Below are 17,816 nucleotides of genomic sequence, written 5' to 3'. Positions count from 1 at the left end.
AGTAATCATTCAGTCAATAACTTCCTCCCTAATAGACACCCCCCCCCCCCCAACAATGACTCTTACAACCTATCCAGCTACCACGGACCCCTCTGACCTCGCAGCTCTCAACCTCTCTCGTCTTCTCACTCGTCTCGAACACAACTTACTCTCACCAAATGCTGATCTCCAGCCTCTCCAGCGATCGGAGTACCAACGGATGAGAGTTGGCGCGGTATGTCGGCTCTAATACCCCGAAGTTTGTCCCTTTGTACTGTACTTGTACCTATACCTGGATTAACCTAGCGGCGAGCGGCACATGCATTTGTGGTTTACTTAATATGAATAGGGCTCTCCAAGCTAACATCTGTGCCAATTCGCAATGGATATAGAATATAGAATACGCCCGCACCCACCTCCAAGCTCTTGAGCGCAGTCTTTCCCAGGTGAAACCTGTCGACCGCCGACATGACCTTCAGTCCTCTCTCATCCGCAACAAACAAACCCTGAAGCGTCTCCAGAACGTCCTCGATGAGATCCAAGCCGAGATGGACGCTCGCTCCTCTGCGCGGAGCAGTGAATATGGTGAAGACACAGACTTTGACGACGAAGATGATAACGACACCAACGACGAGGGATCTATCGATGAAGAGGACCTCCTAGGTACACCTAGCACAACAACAGAAGAGGGAAGTCGAGAGGATGTAACCCTCGAAGATGATGTAACCACCTCCGGTCCAGGACCCAGAATTACAGCAACACCAACAGCAACAGTAACAACGATACACAAAGAGGAAATGAACCAACAACCTACTACAACAACGATCTCCTCCAACACCTCAGCTACAGCCACACCAATCGCAACCCTCCGAAATAGACATCACACTTCTCTCGCGCCCCCACCACTACCACCATCCTCTACAGCTGCCGCAACGGGCACATGCCTCCACCCCTCGACTACCACCACCTCCTCTCCAGACTCGCACCCCCCAACAAAAGCCCAAGAAACCGAAGTCGCCCTCTCTTCCGACCGCCTGGAGCAAGAAACTCTCACTACCTCTCTCCTGTCACTCGCCACGCAACTGAAAACCTCCTCCCAGGCGTTCCATGATTCTCTGGAGGCCGAGAAATCCGTTCTCACGCGCGCAGTGGACGGTCTTGATCGGACAACGGGGAATATGAAAACCGCGGAGCAGCGAATGGGGATGTTGCGGCGGATGACGGAGGGGAAAGGATGGTGGGGAAGGATGATGCTGTATGCTTGGATCTTTGGGCTATGGGTTGTTGCTGTGTTGATTGTTTTTGTGGGCCCGAAGTTGAGATTCTAGGTCTCTCTCTCTCTCTCTTTTTTATATTGGAAAGGGATGGGATGTGCGTGTTATGGGAGGGTAAGCCGAGGGTAGCTTTCTTTTCCATTTAGGACTCATTTACTTGTATATACTCTCAGTCCTTAGCCGATGGCTCCCACGTGTGAAATCTAATCTATGATCAATGATGCTATTATAAATCTCGATCCCTATAAGACGATGCAGGGATTCATTCCGCTAACATGTGAAAGCTGGATGTAGATTAAATGATATAACAAGGAATATATTTCACAACCCATAACTTTGACTATGACAGAATGACCGACCCTGGCATGACACATAAGAAAAGAAAAAAAGGACCTGAAAGTCTTGGTACCTTGCCTGTTCTTCTGCTGTGCCTGTGGGTCTGTTGCTCGTACTGCTCCCAGTCGACCAGGGAGAAGGAGAAGAAATGGGCAGAAATTCGGGGGGGGGGGGGGGAAGAACAAAAAAAAAAAAAGGGAAATATGCGTGAGATATGGATACACACGAAGATTTTATGATGAGTGCACCAAGATGTGTGGGATATCCGGGTTTCAAAAAGAGCAGATAAGATGGACAGACAGACAGACAGACAGAGACAAAAGGGAAAGAACCAAACGACAGATTAAAGCCAATGGGAGGGAAGGAGGGAGAGTCGAGTAAATCGAGCTGGGCATAGTATCCCAAGAGCAAGGGCCACAGGTAGATTCCACAGAATCACAGATGGCCTGTTTCTTGTGGGGAAGAGGAAAGAGAAGAAAATGGAACTAGGAAACCGCCTCCCCCCCGCTGCTCTGTGTCACATGGATATCGGTAATGCTGAGAACAAAGAGCTGGCTAGATATCATCTCAAGACAAAGGAAAAGGTGAAAGAAAAAGGGGAACAAGGAAATTAAGATAGAAAAAAAAAAATAAACAATGAAAGTTCTCAACGCCAAGATCTTTCGGAGGAAATTTGCAGCATGGTATGACAATAAAACAAGACAAATTACAATTCACATAGCGTACGGTCTAAAATGACGAGATAATCCTCACTCGATCAAAATATACCGATCATTAAATCAAACCACAGAGTCTCAGGTTCTCTTGGATAATGATATCTAGATATCTATTAGCGATTTGGAAATGGATATTCGATTGAAAAGATCTTACCATTTACCGCCGCCATCACGAATCGAATTTGTGTTGTATCGGTGGCACATGTGAAGTGGGTGTAGATCTGCTTCTGTTCGGCTTGGTTTAGGGAGACGAAGCGGTTGAGGATGTAGTCGCACGCAGCGGCGTAATCGGCACCGCCCTCGTAGTCAGGGAAGTAGTTCTTCATGGGGCTGACGGGCAGCTTCTCCTTGAAGCGATCGATCTTGTTGAGGAAGAGAATGATGGAAGTCTTGACGAACCACCGGGAGTTGCAGATAGAGTCGAACAGGGTAAGGGCTTCCTGCATACGGTTGACAGTCTCATCTTCGAAAAGTAGCTGATCGTACTCCGAAATGGCGACTAGGAAGAGAATGGTGGTAACGTTCTCGAAGCAGTGAATCCACTTCTTACGCTCCGAGCGCTGGCCACCCACATCAAACATACGGTAAGTCAGGTCGCCAATGATGAAGGTGGTCTCGGTGATACCGGTGGTCTTAACACGAGAGCGGAGAACATCCTGGTCGGTGGGGAGGTAGTCAGGCTGGGCGATCCGCTCGACAGCGTCAAAGTAGCTGAAAAAAAAAAAAATTAAAGTTAGCAAAGAAAGGGGTTTGTGGAGTACCGCAGTACTTACTATTTGGCAGAGTCGTTCAACTGATATTCACGCGATCGCTTGAAGCATTCCTGGACACCAGCATCATGCCAAAGAGCACCGATGGCGTTGCCCACCTCTGGGGGCAGGCTGTCGCCTTCAATCTGAGCGGGTTGCATGAAGACGGTCTGAACGTGATATTCATTACGGGCATCTTCCAGGGGCAGCTCCAGGGACTCCATGGCTTCGAGGATGACACGCATCGACTGAACCGTGTTGCTGTAGATGATTTCCTTGAACGATTCCCGCTCATCGCGCGAGTAGCCACCCTCGTGAATCAGCTTCATCTGCTTGAGAATTGTTGACTTGCCAGACTCTCCAGCACCTGGGTGTATTGTTAGCGTATTGATTCCAAGTCAAAATTACGGGAATAATAGGCCCAAACCGCATACCAAGCAACAACATCTTAATTTCGTTTCTTTGCATCATCTTATCCCGCTTCAGCTGATTCTCGATCTCCTCATTGCGGGCCTTGCCCTCCTTATCTTCGGTGCTCATTCCACAACCCATCTTGGCGGCGATTAATCGATGTAAATAAAGGAAAGTTCTTGATCAAAGTCTAGTTGAACAATGGTATCTCAAATGAGCGACGTGGAAGTAGAGAGAAAGTCTAATAGGCGCCGGAGGTCAGCGAATTCTCCGTGCACGGAAGTCATGAACGTGGAAGAACACGGGAGAAGAGCGCGAGATACCGTGACTGCAAATGAACGGGCACCATGCAAAATTGGACAGCGCACGAATAGAGTGCGATGTCACAATGATCAAGTAGATGCAAGGAGGAGGTGACAGAGCAACTTGAGGACCAAGGGGGTAGGTAGGTAGAGTGGAGTGGACACCCGATGCAGCAGGTTGAAGCCGGCAAAAACCAGGAGTGGAGGTAATGGGAACGAGAACGAGCCAGGACAAACTCACATAATAGAAAAACTTTCTCTCTCTCTCTCTCAAGGTTGAAGAAGAGTGGCAGGGTTGAATTGAAGGTCTGTTGCGATTGGAATTACAAATGGCCCCTAAGGTGAAGGAAGTAAGGGGAGAAAAAGCGAGATGGGAGCCGCGAAATGAAACGTATGATTAAGCAAGCGGAAAGGAGGCAAAAAATTAGAGTGAGAGAGTGAGCTGGAATACACCAATAATACAAGCGCGTTCCTAATAGAAAGACGATTGGGAGGATTAAAACAAGAAAGAAAGAAAATGGGGGTAGAGAAAAGAAAAGAAAAGAAGATATAGATAGAGGCTTAGGAGATGATTGGTTTCTAGCCCAGCTGGAGGGGAGGGGAAAGGGAGATGGACGAGCAGATCAGTTGGAGAGAGAAAAGAGAGGAAAGAAGAGAACGAGGAAGAGAGAGAGAGAGAGAGAGGAAGAAACGATTAAGCTCAAAAGGTAAGGGGGAGGGGCGCTTAGTAGAAATCACTAAGAAGTCTTACTGTATCAGAAGAATGAGATCTCACTGGACAATAAAGAAATTTCGGGGAAGAAGAAGAAGAAGAAGAAGAAGAGTTCATCCCTAAGAAGTGTTAAGAAAGGGGTTGTATTACAATACATTACATTACCTGTTTGGAGACAATACCTCAGGGGAAAGTGGACTATATTTTACATCCAATAAGTACACTTATCTACCTACTAGACTCTCTTTGGAGTAGTCTCCAGCCGGTAATAAATCGTCCTGGAGATGTATCATCAAGTACACTCAACTTCTGTTAGAGGATCAATTTGATTTCATAGAAGACTACTACTAGTAACTACTGGTACCTAGTAGTGTAAGAGATTACTAGCAGGAATTGATTTATCTATTTAATTTCCGACTGCGGCAAGGCCTTTATATGCTGTGCAATACTCTATAATCAATCTCCTGTACTCTGTCCATCCTGATTTTCTGAATCCGTTGGAAAGTCAGTTTGGTTTCAAGATGGGAGGATGTGAGACTTGATCCAACTACCGCAGTTTTCGGCCTGGTTTGATCATCTAGAGTCTCATAACGTATGCTCTGTAGGTTATATATAGTGATATGCACATCATCATTGAGAAACAAAAAAAAAAACAGCAAGAATCAATACCGTATGGTAATTTCCACGCTAACTGTTGTCGAGCCTCGTTTTTCTTTCTCCGCGCGAGGAAATATCCTATCCATCCATTGGGATTTCTGGACGATACATACGGATAAATTCCACTTCAAACCAGTCAGCAGGTCAACAAATCATCAAGTCCAGGATGCCAACATTTATTCAGGCATATTATGACCCCGAGGATCTGGGTTCCCTTTTTTTTTTTTTTTTTTTTGTGGAAGACGGTATTGACTTAGTATGGTCCTGATCCTGGGGCTAAAATGACTCTCCACCGTCTAGTCCTTCTAGTCGTCTTCTATGCCTCACGCTATGCCCTTCCTAACCCAAACTCGGTCCTCGTGGCGGGTGGGAAGAATCATCTCCTGTCGGTAAATTAATTATCGTTTCCGATCCTCCGTAGTTCGCTTCAGGTCGAAATAATAACTAGTTATGGGTTCACACCTCCTTGACTCAGTCTGAGGCCAAATGGAGTAGAACCACGGAGTAATCGGATCGGTTAGTCCGCGTTTTTCAGTTGTGTTAGTTCCCAAGCTTTCAATTCTGGATCTCTGCGATTTGGGACGGATGGAGTCTCTTGGTGGATCGAATGGCAAAGCTGGTCTGTACTAGTTGGTAAACTGGGCCCAGTACAGTGACACCGTCTGTGATGACCTTGTCAATAGATCATCTGAAATTCTGAATTAGTCACCATCCACTGGAGAAAGTAGTTATGATAGGTTATAAATTAAGCCCCCGAGAATCTTACCTATCGATATTCGTGGCCAGGAATTGAATGCATCCATGGCGGAAAGCGAAAGAAATTTCTGGTTGGCCTCGCGGGGTCCACCTGACTTTTAGGGCACCAATCCCTCCCTCCGATCACAGATCTGATCTTTCTCCTCTCAGCTTTGTTCCTGTTCATCCTTCCCTTCTATAAATATTGTTCTGTCTTTTATGACGATACCCACCTACATCTATATCTATATCTATATCTATATCTATATCTAGATATATAGATCACCTTAATCTATATTCTTATCATCCTTGTTAATTAATAATCCACCAACCACCATGCATGAGATGTCCTACATGGGCCCCCGGGGTAAACACAACCAACCTTCATCATCACCACTACCACCACCTCTCCCACGCACCCTTCGCTAACCAATCTCCCCCTGTTTTCACCTACCAGCCTTCAACCATGAACAAAGCTCCGATGCGGAAGCCGAGTATGACCGTCTCCGCGACCTCGCCCGGCAAGAAGCCGCGAAGCGCAATTCCTGTTTCCAGCGCGTGCGTTCCGTTCCCCCCCATCACTCACTCCCTGTACCTTATTTTCAGAGCCATCCGCATGAGACTAATCATACACCCTCCTCCCCCCTTCCGCCGCCTCCAATCAGGTGGCCGGGAGCTAGGAGAATTTGAAACAGTCCAAAGAAGCATACTCCAGCGGCGATGGCGCCCAAGCCAAAGAACTTTCCGAGCAAGGCAAAGCGCACGGCCGCAAGATGGACGAGTACAACAAGCAGGCCTCGGAGTTCATCTTCCGCGAGAATAACGCCAACGGACGCGTCGATGCGGATACCATCGATTTGCACGGACAGTTCGTCGAGGAGGCAGAAGATATTCTAGAAGAGCGCATCAAATACGCCAGGGCGCATGGCCAGACGCACCTTCACGTGTACGTTCATCCTTTCATAGCTCCACCGATAAAAATCGACCTGGCCCGTTCCCTATGATATATTTCGATATGAAAAAAAAAAAAAAAAAAAAAAAAAAAAAAACCTAACTCTGCTAACGAATATCCATATTTACAGGATCGTCGGAAAAGGTAACCATTCCGCCAATCATGTCCAGAAAATCAAACCCCGCGTTGAGCAAATCTGTTCCGAACTCGGACTCCAGTACGCAACAGAGGAAAATGCCGGGCGCATCTACGTGAACCTTACGGGTGGACCGGCCGATATGTCTTCCTCTCAGTCTCATGCTGGCAATGCTGGCGGTTATCCTGGACAACAGCATTATCAACAGCAGCAGCAGCAGTACCCGCAACAACAACAACAACAACAACAACAACACGGCCAGCAACAGAACCAGAACCAGGACGAGATCGAGCAAGTGGTTAATCAGCTTCTTCCGCGGGTGTTGCGCAAGTTGGAGAAGGCTTGCTGTGCTATTATGTAGGAGGATGGGTTTATCTTTTTCATGATTTAAGGATTACATATTTGGTAAATACTATTGTATTACGACGTTAATAATAATATCATTCTTATGAGTGTGGGACTTACCATTACCCGCAGTACTACTTCCCTACCCCTTGAGGAAGTTGGAAAAACCCCAGCTAGAAAACGAGACAAGAGGTCATCATGTCATTATTATCATAGTAGCCAAACTAACCCATCTAAGCAAACAACCTTGACCAAAATCAAAGCCAAACACGCCACAGAATACGAAAGATAGAAAAAAAAAAAAAAAAAGAAAAGAAATAAGGAAAAATTCATTCAGATGTTTCATGCCTATCTTTCAATGTCGTCTCCGTAATTTTATCCAGAATAGCGCGGACCATGGCCCCGTCGTTCTGGCCCCCAACCTGTTTTCCACGACCACTGTTCTCAATTTCATCGATCAGCTGCAACGCCCGCTCACGGAGCTCCCGCACAACCTTCTGTGTATGCTTGAAGCTCCCGGTGCTCTCCATATAGGTAAGCGCGTAAAGCTTCACCTCCTCATCCTGGGTCTTCTGTCGAAGTATATTGATCAGCTGGTGATTTCCCGGGTTTGAGCGGATGCTGTGGATAATCGGGAAGGAGAATTTGCCCTCCGTAAGGTCTTCGCAGAGCCCCTTGTTCTTGGTATATGTCCCGCTAGAGAGGTTCAGGTAGTCGTCACAGATCTGGAAAATCAGGCCCATGACGTTGACGAGGCTCACGCAGTCCTTTTCCGTCGTGCTTTCCGCCTGCATCAGCTTTACGGCAAGTCGGAAGAGACCGCCGGTTTTATTGCCTACCATCTCGAGGTATTCGTCTTCGCTGGGGCACGTGAGGGTATCGCGCCAGAATAGGTCCATGCCTTGGCCACGGTGGAGGTTGAGGAGTTCTTGGACGTAGATGTCGATTGCGATGGGGCTTTTGAGTTTCTGCACTTCCTGGAGGGCGAGGAAGTAGACGTAGTTGGCGGAGTTGATGGTTTGTGCGGTGCCGTAGATGCTATGGGCCACAGGAATTCCGCGGCGGAGGATGGAGTTGTCTTCGACATCGTCGATTCTAGACCGGTTAGGGTTGCTTCCTTGATGCGGGGACAGCGGAAGAGAGCTTACAATAGGGAGGAGGTGTGAAGCATAGCTACCACCTTGTTGATGATAGTGAGGCTCTCCGGTGGGACTTTTAGCCATAAATCAAAGGCGTTGATCATCTGTCGTCGTAGGTCTTTGCCTGGGTGCTGCAGCATGTAGTCGTACGGGCCCATGATGATCTTTTCATTCTCACGGGACCATTTCCCGTCCTTGTATTTTGTGCCATCGAGGCTCGACTGGTTGCGCGTGTGTCGACGAGACATGTTGGTGTTTGTTTGTAGTCGTTCCCGACAGTCTAGTTCGGAAATCAATACCAGGTTGGGTTTCCCTGGGGGGAGAGACATGTCTGGCATACCTGTAGAGCTTGTTCGCGGTGGGATAGCCATAGGTGGTTGGAAATAGGACTCTGAAGTCATCTTGCTGAAGGCTTTGAGCTTTTTTTTTTCTCTTCAGTCTTGAACAGAAAAGAAACTTTGCTGCCTCCGTCTTCGTGGCTACCTGGTAGCTCCAGTATCGAACTGACAGCTGTGTATTAATTAAACAAGCTCCCCGAAAAAGGAGAGGATTGGACAAATCTAAACCAAGAATCAATCCCGCATCGGTATGCCACGAGCCTGAAGAAAGCGAGACACAACTAGGCAACTAGAGTCATCAGCACCGTTGCTTCTGAACAATATTGCCGTGACCCCCTGGGGGCAGTTGGATTCATATTCCTCAACACAAGCAGCTCCCCAGCTTTTCGTGCGGGGAGACGAAAATGAGCCAGAGGGACAACGTGACGTAGTGTCACATGCTGCCGGGCGGTCACAGTACTCTGGGTCAGCGGATTAGTAATCCGATCAGGGATTCGGGAGACATCGAGAGTCACAGAGACGCTCGATTACTCCGAGATAGCACAGGGATGCAGGCTGAGTGTGACCGCAGTTATCTTGAACGCGACCCTGACAGGGAAGAAAGACGCAGAAACGACGCAGAAACCCTCAACAGCATGATGGGGAAACATGAGTGACACGCCGGTGACCAGCCACTGCATCCAGGTTGTCAAGTCCACAGCCAGTAGAAAGGCCACACTCACCATGACAAGAGCCCGATGCAGTGATCCCGACCACCTACAGACGAGTAAGCATTGGGCTTGACATCATCTCCACCATTCAGCTCAAGCCTGGATGGCCTAGCCCGGGATTGGGCTGAAGAACGGTTGCTGTCTCCGGGGCAACCATCGGGTGTTTTCCCTGGTTTCGCCATACAACGCATACAAAGTGGAGAGAATCTGGAGCACTGATTAGCTTCACAACTCATCATTGACAATGCTCTTTAGTTTACCAGCCTCCCGGTTATTATTTATCCACAATAAAATCGGAAATCAAGTCAGATCCTCCCCTAGCTTTCCATCCCTTCCTTTTCTTCTCCCGCCTTTCTCCAGCTAGTAATATATCCTTGGCGGAAGAGGGTCCAGATTAAGAACCTGTTTTGCTTGCCGGTTTTTCTATTTCTTTTCCTCTCCTCCAACTCCCGCCTTCCCGCTCGGGGATTCAGTCTCTCAATTTTAAGATCGCGTATCCTTCCGCATTGACTACTGATGGAAGCGCTACTGGCACATTCATTTGATTACCTCTCCTCCTACGAGCCAACCAAAGTCCGCAAAGGGTTGCGCCAGGTTGAGGGTCTCCTCGCACAAATATGCTTGTCTAGGACGAAACGGCCGGTGTCTGACAAACGGAAGTCGCCGCTATTATTCGACAGTCCACAGCCAAGTTGCAAGGCCCTCTCCGACCTTAAAGATGACCCGGCATTCAGAGAATTCTTCAAGCTGCAAGATGGATTTCAATGGAATGGTATGCGCTGCTTATTTTTTCAAGAGTTACCCCATAGTTTTAATATGTTATTATTTGGCTTGGGCTGACTTTTCAAAGTCGCAATGCGTTTGGTGACCTGTCTGGAGCATCTCCTTGGCCGCGGGAGCAGTGGAACCAACGATCTTCTTATTCTCTCTACTCTCGATTTAATACAGGGCGTGCTTCTGCTCCACCCGCCATCGCGGATTTTGTTCGCCCGGGAAATCTATATGAACCTGCTTCTCGACCTACTTGATCCGATCAATTGCCCGGCAATTCAGTCGGCGACTCTCCTGACCCTAGTTACCGCTCTTTTAGATCATCCCGCCAATACCCGCACGTTCGAGGAACTTGACGGGCTGCTCACGGTGACCTCTTTGTTCAAGCAGCGCTCGACCTCTCGCGAGGTCAAACTCAAATTGGTTGAGTTTTTGTACTTTTATCTGATGCCGGAGACTCCGATGGTTCCGGCAAGTGCACCCAACACGGCCCATCAACGCAGCCCGAGCAAGCTGGGGCCCGTGCAGGTATCAAGAAGCGTCAATGTTTCCGGCGCTCATAGCAGTGGTAAAGGGAACCGGGATACACGCACAACAGACGAGAAGCAGTCCCTGCTGGGAAGGTATCTGAATAACGTGGAGGACCTCGTCGAAGATCTCAAAGAAACCGCGCCTTTCGGAGCTACGGTTTATTAGCACGAGTTATGAATGAGTATGGATGCGTTCTGGTGCTTACGATTTTATTGAGCGATCGAGTGTGTACGCCTTACGGGATAATGGCCTGGGTTTGACCTACATAATGTTTCTCTTCTTCCGCATCGCTTTCTCTCTGTCCGCTGGTACGGCATATGGATCACCATCTCTACCTCTGTTTTCTTCTTTCCTTTCATTCTTCCCCCCCCCCCCCCCCCTCTCCTTCGACCTCCTTATTTCTTTCTCTCATGTGTTCCCGACCATTTTTCAGTCTGCTTTCATCCTGAACCAATTTGTGACCCCGGTCTTCTGATGTCTCATGTGTCATGTTTTATCTACCCTTCCTTGGAGAATGAGCTAGACTCGAACGATAATGTGAAATTTATCGTTAGTTCCACCTGAACGTTATGAAAGTTATTTTAACTCTCCCATGTGCGCGCCAGACACAACGACCATGCTATGTAGTAAATTTCAGGGAGGGATTGTCGTGACTCATTCTTGTACTCTGTAACTATATAAACTACCTTTTTCTTTACCATTTGTTTTGGGTACGGAGTACATTAACACAAGAACCTCTCAATCCTAGCGCTCTATACCACAAAGGTGAACCCATCGACTACGCACATACAAACTCCCAAATCCACGTCCAAAGTCGAAGGAAAAAGCAGTATACTAGATAAACCAGGTATACGATCCTGACGGAACGACAATAAGCGCTCGTCGACAACATTGCGATGAACAGCGGACCCTGCTTCCACGATTCCTAAACCACAGGAGCAAAGAGACACACCAAACTAGTTATTTAGTTAGGTAGGTAGGTAGGTAGGTAGTAGATCTCGCATGCGGCACGGGACGAAACACAATACATGGAACTGGGGAAACCAGCCCCCTCGCAGAGGCCAAATTATTGGACTAGATGCGGTAGCCAGGGGGGGGGGGGGGGGTCTTCAGAAGGAGATTTCTATCCCTGGGCCAGGTTCTGGTTCTCTTTCTATGACTCTACAGTTGCATGCAAGGGGCGATTAGCTAGGTTGGGGTTGTGGATGTGAGATAAGTCTGGAAGAAGATCCGGCTGACGAGCTAGTTGCATGAGATTGGGGATGTTGTTTGTGTTGTGCAGGGAGCTGGGGTTGCGGTTGTAGTGGTTGATGGGGAGAGGAAGTGGTGGGTGTTATGGTTTGGTATGGGGTCTGCTTTGGGAAATTTCTTAGGGGGTGCCCAGTGGCTTATAATATATTGTATATAGACATCCTGCTTAGGTATATCTACTGTGTTGCGTGTTTACAATTGAAGAGGGACTAATCAGTGGGTTAGGGAATTAGCGTGTTTTAGGGTTGAGTATAATTGAACAGTAATGTGAAGCTATTATTATACAGGCCTATGAAATGTGCGCTTTTGCTCTCTATATTTCTTTGTTGCATTACTAGCGCTGAAGGCTAAAAGAACTTCAGGAGTCTTGCCTGATGCTGGACTAGATTATCATGCCGTGATAATAGCTGCCCTAGTCTGTTGTATTTCCATCCCATCCCTTGATCCAGGAGCAAATGCGTATATGCGAAGACACTGGCGTCGAATAGTCCGGGATTGGGTCTATTGAAGAAATGGACATGATCGCCTAGGAGAGTAGAAAGCGCCTCAAATGCTTCCGCCGCTTCGGCCTCCAAAGCACTCGCATCGATGAATTGCGACGACTTCAGGAGCTCGTCGCGCGCGGCTTGTTGCAATTGGCTTGACAGGGCGGCGCGTACGGCGAAGTTGGACGATGTCGAGTCCACGTAAAGGCGTCGAGTGACAGCTTCGAAATTCTCATGGTTTAGGTAGAGGAGGTAAAGCTATAACCGTATCAGTCAACTCTCCGCCTCTCGTCAGAAGCCCAACCCTGTGTACATACCCAGGCATTTCGGATCCGGTGATCCAGCAGAGACGAATATACGTTGAAGCGCGGGTTCAATTGCTGCTCTTCTTCGCAATGGACCTGTTCAATAGCCCATTTCTGTAGTTTGCCGGACGGAATCGGAGTTTCGGGGCCAGGCGGGAGGGCGGGAAGAAGGAAAGGGAGAGCGCCGGTTGGGGATGCGTGGTTGTTCGAGGGGACCAGGTCAAAGTCAACCCCTACAAATTTCAAGTAGGCCTGTTCAAACCGAGCCAGAGGTTAGTAGCCGAGATCAATATATATATATATATATATATATATATATATATATATATATAACCATACCTGCCACTTAAGACACTGCGGGTTGAACGAAGGGCTCCCCCGCTGGGCACCCGCAATATCGGTAAAGACAAACAAGCGGTTGTTTCCACGTCGCGTCGACCAGGAGTAGTGGGGAAGCTCATTCGCGGCATAGGTTACTAGCGGGAAATAGTCGAAGATCCGTTTTACTGGAGCAGGCACGGTGAAGAAATCCCGGGACCGGCGCAAGGTCGTTGTCCTGCTACTGTCGGGTCGTTGTTCGGGGATATCACGGCCCTCGATGTTGTTGGAGGTCATTGGCTGCAGATGGTGAATGGAGAGCTGGGAAGGCGGACAAAGGCACAGGAGGAAAGTAGACAACCGGGTCCGAGTAGAAGATAGAGCTCCGGCCGAGTCACTGAGGCCATACGTGACAGTGAGAACAGGGGCAACGATGCGATTGAGGCTCTGCTTTGTGTCGTGCGGCAAAATATCAAGTGAATGCCGGAATTCAGGCATTCCTCAGGCATCCCAGGGACTGAGGCCGCCAAGTCTGAGGCACCCAGGCACTAAAGCTGCCGGCAGCCAATCAGAAGCCGCAGGGGTGATGGCTTTTTGCATTAAAATAAAAAATCCCCCCCGCGACGTCAATTTCCAACCCTGTACGACTACTTACTATCTGACTACTATGACTTTCCCATGTATCTTTTTGTATACCCTGGCTGGTCCCCCTCTATGTTGAGCTTCCATTCACAACCCCATTGGCTCCGCTTTAATTCTTTCATGCTCCGCTGGCTTCTTCCTCACTGTTCCGCCGCATGGCACCATCCGATTCCGCCCCGTCCGATTCCCCTGTTGGCCGTAGTCTCTTCCATTTGATCAACACTACCCCGGAGTTGTATTGAATGCCCTTTTCTTTCTTTCTTTCTGTTCGGTTTCATTCACTGTATCAGGCTTGATGTGTTCTTCCTCTTGGGCTATAAGTACCAAACGTTGACCCGCCTCGAGTCTGCTTCCGCGGGGTAATTCTCTTGCAACATTACGCGCGATCAAAACCCAAACACATCCTCCATATCTTTTCCCTTTCCAAACTCTCTTCTCTTTCTCAGCTACCATTGTTCGGACTCCTCACGATGCCTCTCGACGAAGAGGGCAACAAGTGGTCGTGGTAAGCATTCCTCGTTGTCGTGATTGAGAGCAGGAACTGAATCGGTCCAACCTCTAGTGAGCCATGCATCCGTGGCCACCGATCCTCCAAGTGTAATCATTTCGATCGTCTTATGATGAAGGTTCCTAAGGCTGGTCGTCCTCTTGCCAAGTGCCCTCACCCGAAAGGAAACTGTGCCTGCCAGAAGAAGTACGCTTTCATGGTTCGCGTCCCCAAAGGTCAGTCAGTCTATGTAGATATCCTAATCTAATAACCCCACTACCACCCCCACAGAACCATCTTAGCTCACTGTCCCTTTGAGTTTCTAGATTCGGGCTGTATCTGTAGACCAGTCTACGAGATTCCAATTGAAGATGATCATACTCCTGCTATGACCCCTGTTCCAGCTACTAGTCCTAGCAAAGTTCAGAAGTCGAGCAAGAAGTATGTGAAGCCGTCACCAGAGACCATGACTAGAGCCCTAAGTGCGATACCGGCATTCCAGCACCAGCCTGTGCCATTTAACACTGCAGACATACATTCATATGCACCCCAGGCACAGATGACTGCGTGCCCCCATAGTGCTGTTGGTGGAAATCCCAACCAGCAGAATGCCATTCCTGCAATCAACAATATTGCCAATGGTGCAGCCCTCCACAGCAATGACCTTCTCGCTGGCCATGATGATCTTTTGAACAACTTTCAGCCTGCCATGCAGCCAACCGTCTCTACGCCAATGCAGGCTGAGGATTCTTGCTGCCGCAAGTCTAGTAGCAATGGAGCTCAGGATGGGTTCAAAGGCGAGTCCGACACGGTCTCTCAGAACGAGTCTTCCTCCTCTTCCCCTTCTTCTCCCACTCCTTCGCCCTTCTCTGCCTTGCCTATGAGTCATCCCTCTCCTTCTTGGCAGGGCTTCCCTTCTCTGGATGGACACTTTTGCGCTGCGTCGTTGCACGGCACGCCTAATGGACATCAGTCCCCCGTGACCCAAGCTGTGCCTCAGGCTTACGCAGATGGCTCCCCCGACTCCTCCCAGCTGAGCCGTGCTGCCAGCATCTCTCATGTCCAGTCTCATATGGCCCACTTGTCTACCGCCGGCCCATCCAACAACACCTCTGACCATTCTCTACCAGGCCACGGCTGTGGGACTCATCGTCGCTGCAACTGTGGACCGAGCTGCAATTGCTTGGGTTGCCCCGAGCATCCTTACAACACCACCACCACGCAGCATGTCCAGCAGATGGGTCTCCTTGTCGCCCAGGATCAGCAGAGCCTTGGAAGTGAGAACAATTGTTGCAGCACCCAGGTCCATGGAAACCATGCCAACGAACCAGAGCTAGAGCACCACTCCTACTCCCAGCTCCACCACCACATGAACAACCGTTTCGAAAACTTCCCCGTCAATACTTACTACGACCCTGATTTTGCCGATGGAAACCATTCTCATCCCTCCCCACCTCATGAGTACATCGACCCTGATGATCTCATGGCTCCCGACCAGTACTACACCTACCACTTCCAGGTGGGCCTTCCTGGTGCTTGCGCGGGTGAAGTTGGCAGTTGCCAGTGTGGGCCTAATTGCTCTTGCATTGGCTGTCTGACTCACAGTGGCAGCCACGGTTTTGCTTTTGCGTCCGGCCTTGGCTTTGGTGGCGCTTTGGGACACGGTGAAGATGCTCATTCCGCTGTGGATGATGCAGCTACTGGCGCACACACCCCCGTCTTGGATAAGACTTCTCACTTCTAGTCCCACGTTCTGTCCCACGCTCAGGGCGTTTGGTTGTCATCTTCTATCTTGGTGTAGTGTTTCAAAGGTTTTGCCCTCCATGTTGTATTCAACGTCGAACGTATTTGGATGACTGATGACCTCAATACCCTTGCCTGAATACTGGATTAGAATTCACTAATCATTTTGTATGTGTACATATTCATCTTCTTTGGGGTTTCCTTTCCTTTCCTTTCTTTGCATTTTCCCTGGCCAAATTTTCTTTTCCATTTTCCATATCCATCTCGCTTCAAGGTTTACTTTTCGTCTTTCTGTGTCCCCATAATTCCCCTTGAATGCATGTTTCGCTTTTTTTTTCTCTCACCCTTTCCCCTCCCCTGCTTGTTTTATTTCTTTACCCCATGTTTTGTTTTCTTTCCATCTCCCCTCGTCATAATATTCTGGCTGGTATCTACAGCACTGGCTTTTTTTCGCCAATCCACAAACACATTTATTGTGGCTGTCCTCGATCCGCTACTAGACTAGTCACTGGTGACAGGTCAAGTTATGGATGAGACTTCCACAAAGTCGCAGGTACGACAATAATGTGTTTGGTAGATTGGAATTTGCATCATATCTGGAACCGCAGCTACACTGCTTTTAGTTACCTAGGTAGATAGCTATTCCATCAATATGAAATGACTTAAAAAATGTCGATCCTTCTATAGTTTAGATCACTGACATGAAACTTCATCATTTGGATAGCTCCCTACACGAAAGAAAGCAGATGGAGAGTTAACTATAGAGAATGCAAGCGATCTCACAGAGAAAGAAGTATCAAAACAGAATGAAAAGAAGTGCATTCTAGTGCGGGGGGAAATCAATCAAGTCTAGAATTTCTTCTAAACTGTGTAGTAAATCATGCCTTGGTCCCGAGGTATTTTCCCTTTCCACCTATACAGGTATCATACATACACATGCTGCATGCCAAATCCCCCTCCTTCCAACCCCCCCCCCCAACTCTACCGGCGCAGAGCATCTCGGACGGGGGAATCACCCCGACGGAAGGAAGCTATTTTCTCCCGTTAGCGACTATCGTCTCGCGCACTTCATTGACTGCGAGAGCAAGGGTATATGCTTACAATCAGCCTCTTCCCATGCACGTCCGGCACCGAAGCCCAGACCAACCCACGCGGGCCAGGCCCTGCGCTTGAACAGGAGAACTGAGAAGACAACACCGAAGGAGAGACCGAGGGAGGAGCGAATGATCATGGAGGAGATGGCACGATCCCACTAGAAACAAGCTCACATGTTAGCCTTGGTTATCGGGCAGCTTTGTGATGGCCTGGGACCTCGTCCATGGATAGAAATGTCTCAAATTGCAATGAGGCAACCCTCCCCCCCCCCAAAAAAAAGACGAGGTGAAATTAACGAGTAATTCAGCTTCATACCTTTTCATTGAGCAGAGCCTCGCTGACCAGCTGGGTCGAGCGGGAGACAGGCTGGGGATCGTTCGAGTCGGCCATTGCGATCGATCTAGGAGCCCGGGGTTAGTTTAAAGAGGGCATCGAGTATAGGGATATGAGAATCCTCTCGCAAGACTCAGGTAAAGGAATCCAGAGAGAGTAGTACCTGATGTAGGGAGGGGAATTGAACTGGGTAAAGAGCGAGCGTCAAGGAGGTTTTTGGGATGGAGGTGATCGGGTTGCGGCGGTTTCGAGCTTGGGTTCCGCACGGGCGAAGGCGGTCGGAAAAATTAGGCTTGGCTGCTCTCCAGTCAATTGGTTTTTTTTTTTTTTTTTTTTTTTTCCTTTGACGAAAACAATAATTGCA

The 17,816-nt window shown here is 48.6% G+C and overlaps 8 protein-coding genes across 8 annotated transcripts; 4 read left to right on the top strand and 4 right to left on the bottom strand.

Annotated features, from left to right (window-relative positions):
* Positions 1–94: 94 nt before the first annotated feature.
* P175DRAFT_0403766 (uncharacterized protein) lies at positions 95–1,307 on the top strand (the record flags this gene model as incomplete). Its single annotated transcript, XM_040893005.1, has 2 exons — positions 95–214; positions 372–1,307. Coding segments are annotated over 2 exons (1,056 nt in total), but the record flags the coding sequence as incomplete, so codon positions are not given.
* Positions 1,308–2,363: 1,056 nt separating this feature from the next.
* On the bottom strand, positions 2,364–3,606 carry gpaA (guanine nucleotide-binding protein subunit alpha gpaA; the record flags this gene model as incomplete). Its single annotated transcript, XM_040893587.1, has 4 exons — positions 2,364–2,407; positions 2,460–3,016; positions 3,079–3,421; positions 3,489–3,606. 4 exons carry the CDS (start codon positions 3,604–3,606, stop codon positions 2,364–2,366), a joined length of 1,062 nt encoding a protein of 353 aa, XP_040754534.1.
* Positions 3,607–6,138: 2,532 nt separating this feature from the next.
* P175DRAFT_0454540 (Smr domain-containing protein) lies at positions 6,139–7,719 on the top strand. The gene is made up of 4 exons (XM_040894572.1): positions 6,139–6,238; positions 6,329–6,429; positions 6,567–6,817; positions 6,954–7,719. The coding sequence occupies exons 1-4, from the start codon at positions 6,208–6,210 to the stop codon at positions 7,318–7,320; spliced, it is 750 nt and encodes a 249-aa protein (XP_040754533.1). The 5' UTR covers positions 6,139–6,207; the 3' UTR covers positions 7,321–7,719.
* On the bottom strand, positions 7,634–8,844 carry P175DRAFT_0530240 (FPP/GGPP synthase family protein; the record flags this gene model as incomplete). The annotated part of the gene is made up of 3 exons (XM_040899767.1): positions 7,634–8,399; positions 8,453–8,723; positions 8,784–8,844. The coding sequence occupies 3 exons, from the start codon at positions 8,842–8,844 to the stop codon at positions 7,634–7,636; spliced, it is 1,098 nt and encodes a 365-aa protein (XP_040754532.1).
* A 956-nt stretch (positions 8,845–9,800) lies between these two features.
* P175DRAFT_0159746 (cell division control protein 14) lies at positions 9,801–11,150 on the top strand. The gene is made up of 2 exons (XM_040892475.1): positions 9,801–10,263; positions 10,342–11,150. Exons 1-2 carry the CDS (start codon positions 10,008–10,010, stop codon positions 10,956–10,958), a joined length of 873 nt encoding a protein of 290 aa, XP_040754531.1. The 5' UTR covers positions 9,801–10,007; the 3' UTR covers positions 10,959–11,150.
* A 1,128-nt stretch (positions 11,151–12,278) lies between these two features.
* On the bottom strand, positions 12,279–13,602 carry P175DRAFT_0499693 (putative mitochondrial outer membrane protein (Sam35)). The gene is made up of 3 exons (XM_040896794.1): positions 13,174–13,602; positions 12,847–13,086; positions 12,279–12,787 (listed from the first exon to the last, which is right to left on the bottom strand). The coding sequence occupies exons 1-3, from the start codon at positions 13,447–13,449 to the stop codon at positions 12,392–12,394; spliced, it is 912 nt and encodes a 303-aa protein (XP_040754530.1). The 5' UTR covers positions 13,450–13,602; the 3' UTR covers positions 12,279–12,391.
* Positions 13,603–14,137: 535 nt separating this feature from the next.
* mac1 (putative copper-activated transcription factor GRISEA) lies at positions 14,138–16,182 on the top strand. Its single transcript, XM_040892474.1, has 4 exons — positions 14,138–14,299; positions 14,357–14,517; positions 14,608–15,078; positions 15,412–16,182. Exons 1-4 carry the CDS (start codon positions 14,265–14,267, stop codon positions 16,023–16,025), a joined length of 1,281 nt encoding a protein of 426 aa, XP_040754529.1. The 5' UTR covers positions 14,138–14,264; the 3' UTR covers positions 16,026–16,182.
* A 549-nt stretch (positions 16,183–16,731) lies between these two features.
* Positions 16,732–17,707, bottom strand: P175DRAFT_0159608 (MICOS complex subunit MIC10). Its single transcript, XM_040892473.1, has 4 exons — positions 17,616–17,707; positions 17,435–17,519; positions 17,126–17,276; positions 16,732–17,055 (listed from the first exon to the last, which is right to left on the bottom strand). The coding sequence occupies exons 2-4, from the start codon at positions 17,507–17,509 to the stop codon at positions 17,006–17,008; spliced, it is 276 nt and encodes a 91-aa protein (XP_040754528.1). The 5' UTR covers positions 17,510–17,519; positions 17,616–17,707; the 3' UTR covers positions 16,732–17,005.
* Between the last annotated feature and the right edge of the window lie 109 nt (positions 17,708–17,816).

This window comes from Aspergillus ochraceoroseus (assembly GCF_002846915.1).
Source record: "Aspergillus ochraceoroseus IBT 24754 chromosome Unknown P175scaffold_2, whole genome shotgun sequence".
Taxonomy (NCBI): domain Eukaryota; kingdom Fungi; phylum Ascomycota; class Eurotiomycetes; order Eurotiales; family Aspergillaceae; genus Aspergillus; species Aspergillus ochraceoroseus.
Note: the sequence above shows the minus strand (reverse complement) of the source record. Positions and strands in the feature narration are given on the sequence as shown.

What these genes read in the sequence shown, in the direction of transcription:
- P175DRAFT_0159746 (XM_040892475.1), top strand. Translation starts at nt 10,008, where the DNA reads ATGGAAGCGCTACTGGCACATTCATTTGATTACCTCTCCTCCTACGAG. An exon ending in AGATGGATTTCAATGGAATG is followed by an intron (nt 10,264 to 10,341) that starts GTATGCGCTGCT and finishes GACTTTTCAAAG; the next exon opens with TCGCAATGCGTTTGGTGACC.
- P175DRAFT_0159608 (XM_040892473.1), bottom strand. Translation starts at nt 17,509, where the DNA reads ATGGCCGACTCGAACGATCCCCAGCCTGTCTCCCGCTCGACCCAGCTG. An exon ending in AGGCTCTGCTCAATGAAAAG is followed by an intron (nt 17,277 to 17,434) that starts GTATGAAGCTGA and finishes GCTTGTTTCTAG; the next exon opens with TGGGATCGTGCCATCTCCTC. An exon ending in TGCATGGGAAGAGGCTGATT is followed by an intron (nt 17,056 to 17,125) that starts GTAAGCATATAC and finishes GGGAGAAAATAG; the next exon opens with CTTCCTTCCGTCGGGGTGAT.
- mac1 (XM_040892474.1), top strand. Translation starts at nt 14,265, where the DNA reads ATGCCTCTCGACGAAGAGGGCAACAAGTGGTCGTG. An exon ending in GAGGGCAACAAGTGGTCGTG is followed by an intron (nt 14,300 to 14,356) that starts GTAAGCATTCCT and finishes TCCAACCTCTAG; the next exon opens with TGAGCCATGCATCCGTGGCC. An exon ending in AGCTCAGGATGGGTTCAAAG is followed by an intron (nt 15,079 to 15,411) that starts GCGAGTCCGACA and finishes ATTCTCTACCAG; the next exon opens with GCCACGGCTGTGGGACTCAT.
- P175DRAFT_0454540 (XM_040894572.1), top strand. Translation starts at nt 6,208, where the DNA reads ATGCATGAGATGTCCTACATGGGCCCCCGGG. An exon ending in GTCCTACATGGGCCCCCGGG is followed by an intron (nt 6,239 to 6,328) that starts GTAAACACAACC and finishes TTCACCTACCAG; the next exon opens with CCTTCAACCATGAACAAAGC. An exon ending in GCAATTCCTGTTTCCAGCGC is followed by an intron (nt 6,430 to 6,566) that starts GTGCGTTCCGTT and finishes AATTTGAAACAG; the next exon opens with TCCAAAGAAGCATACTCCAG.
- P175DRAFT_0499693 (XM_040896794.1), bottom strand. Translation starts at nt 13,449, where the DNA reads ATGACCTCCAACAACATCGAGGGCCGTGATATCCCCGAACAACGACCC. An exon ending in CGCAGTGTCTTAAGTGGCAG is followed by an intron (nt 13,087 to 13,173) that starts GTATGGTTATAT and finishes CGGTTTGAACAG; the next exon opens with GCCTACTTGAAATTTGTAGG. An exon ending in ACCGGATCCGAAATGCCTGG is followed by an intron (nt 12,788 to 12,846) that starts GTATGTACACAG and finishes ATACGGTTATAG; the next exon opens with CTTTACCTCCTCTACCTAAA.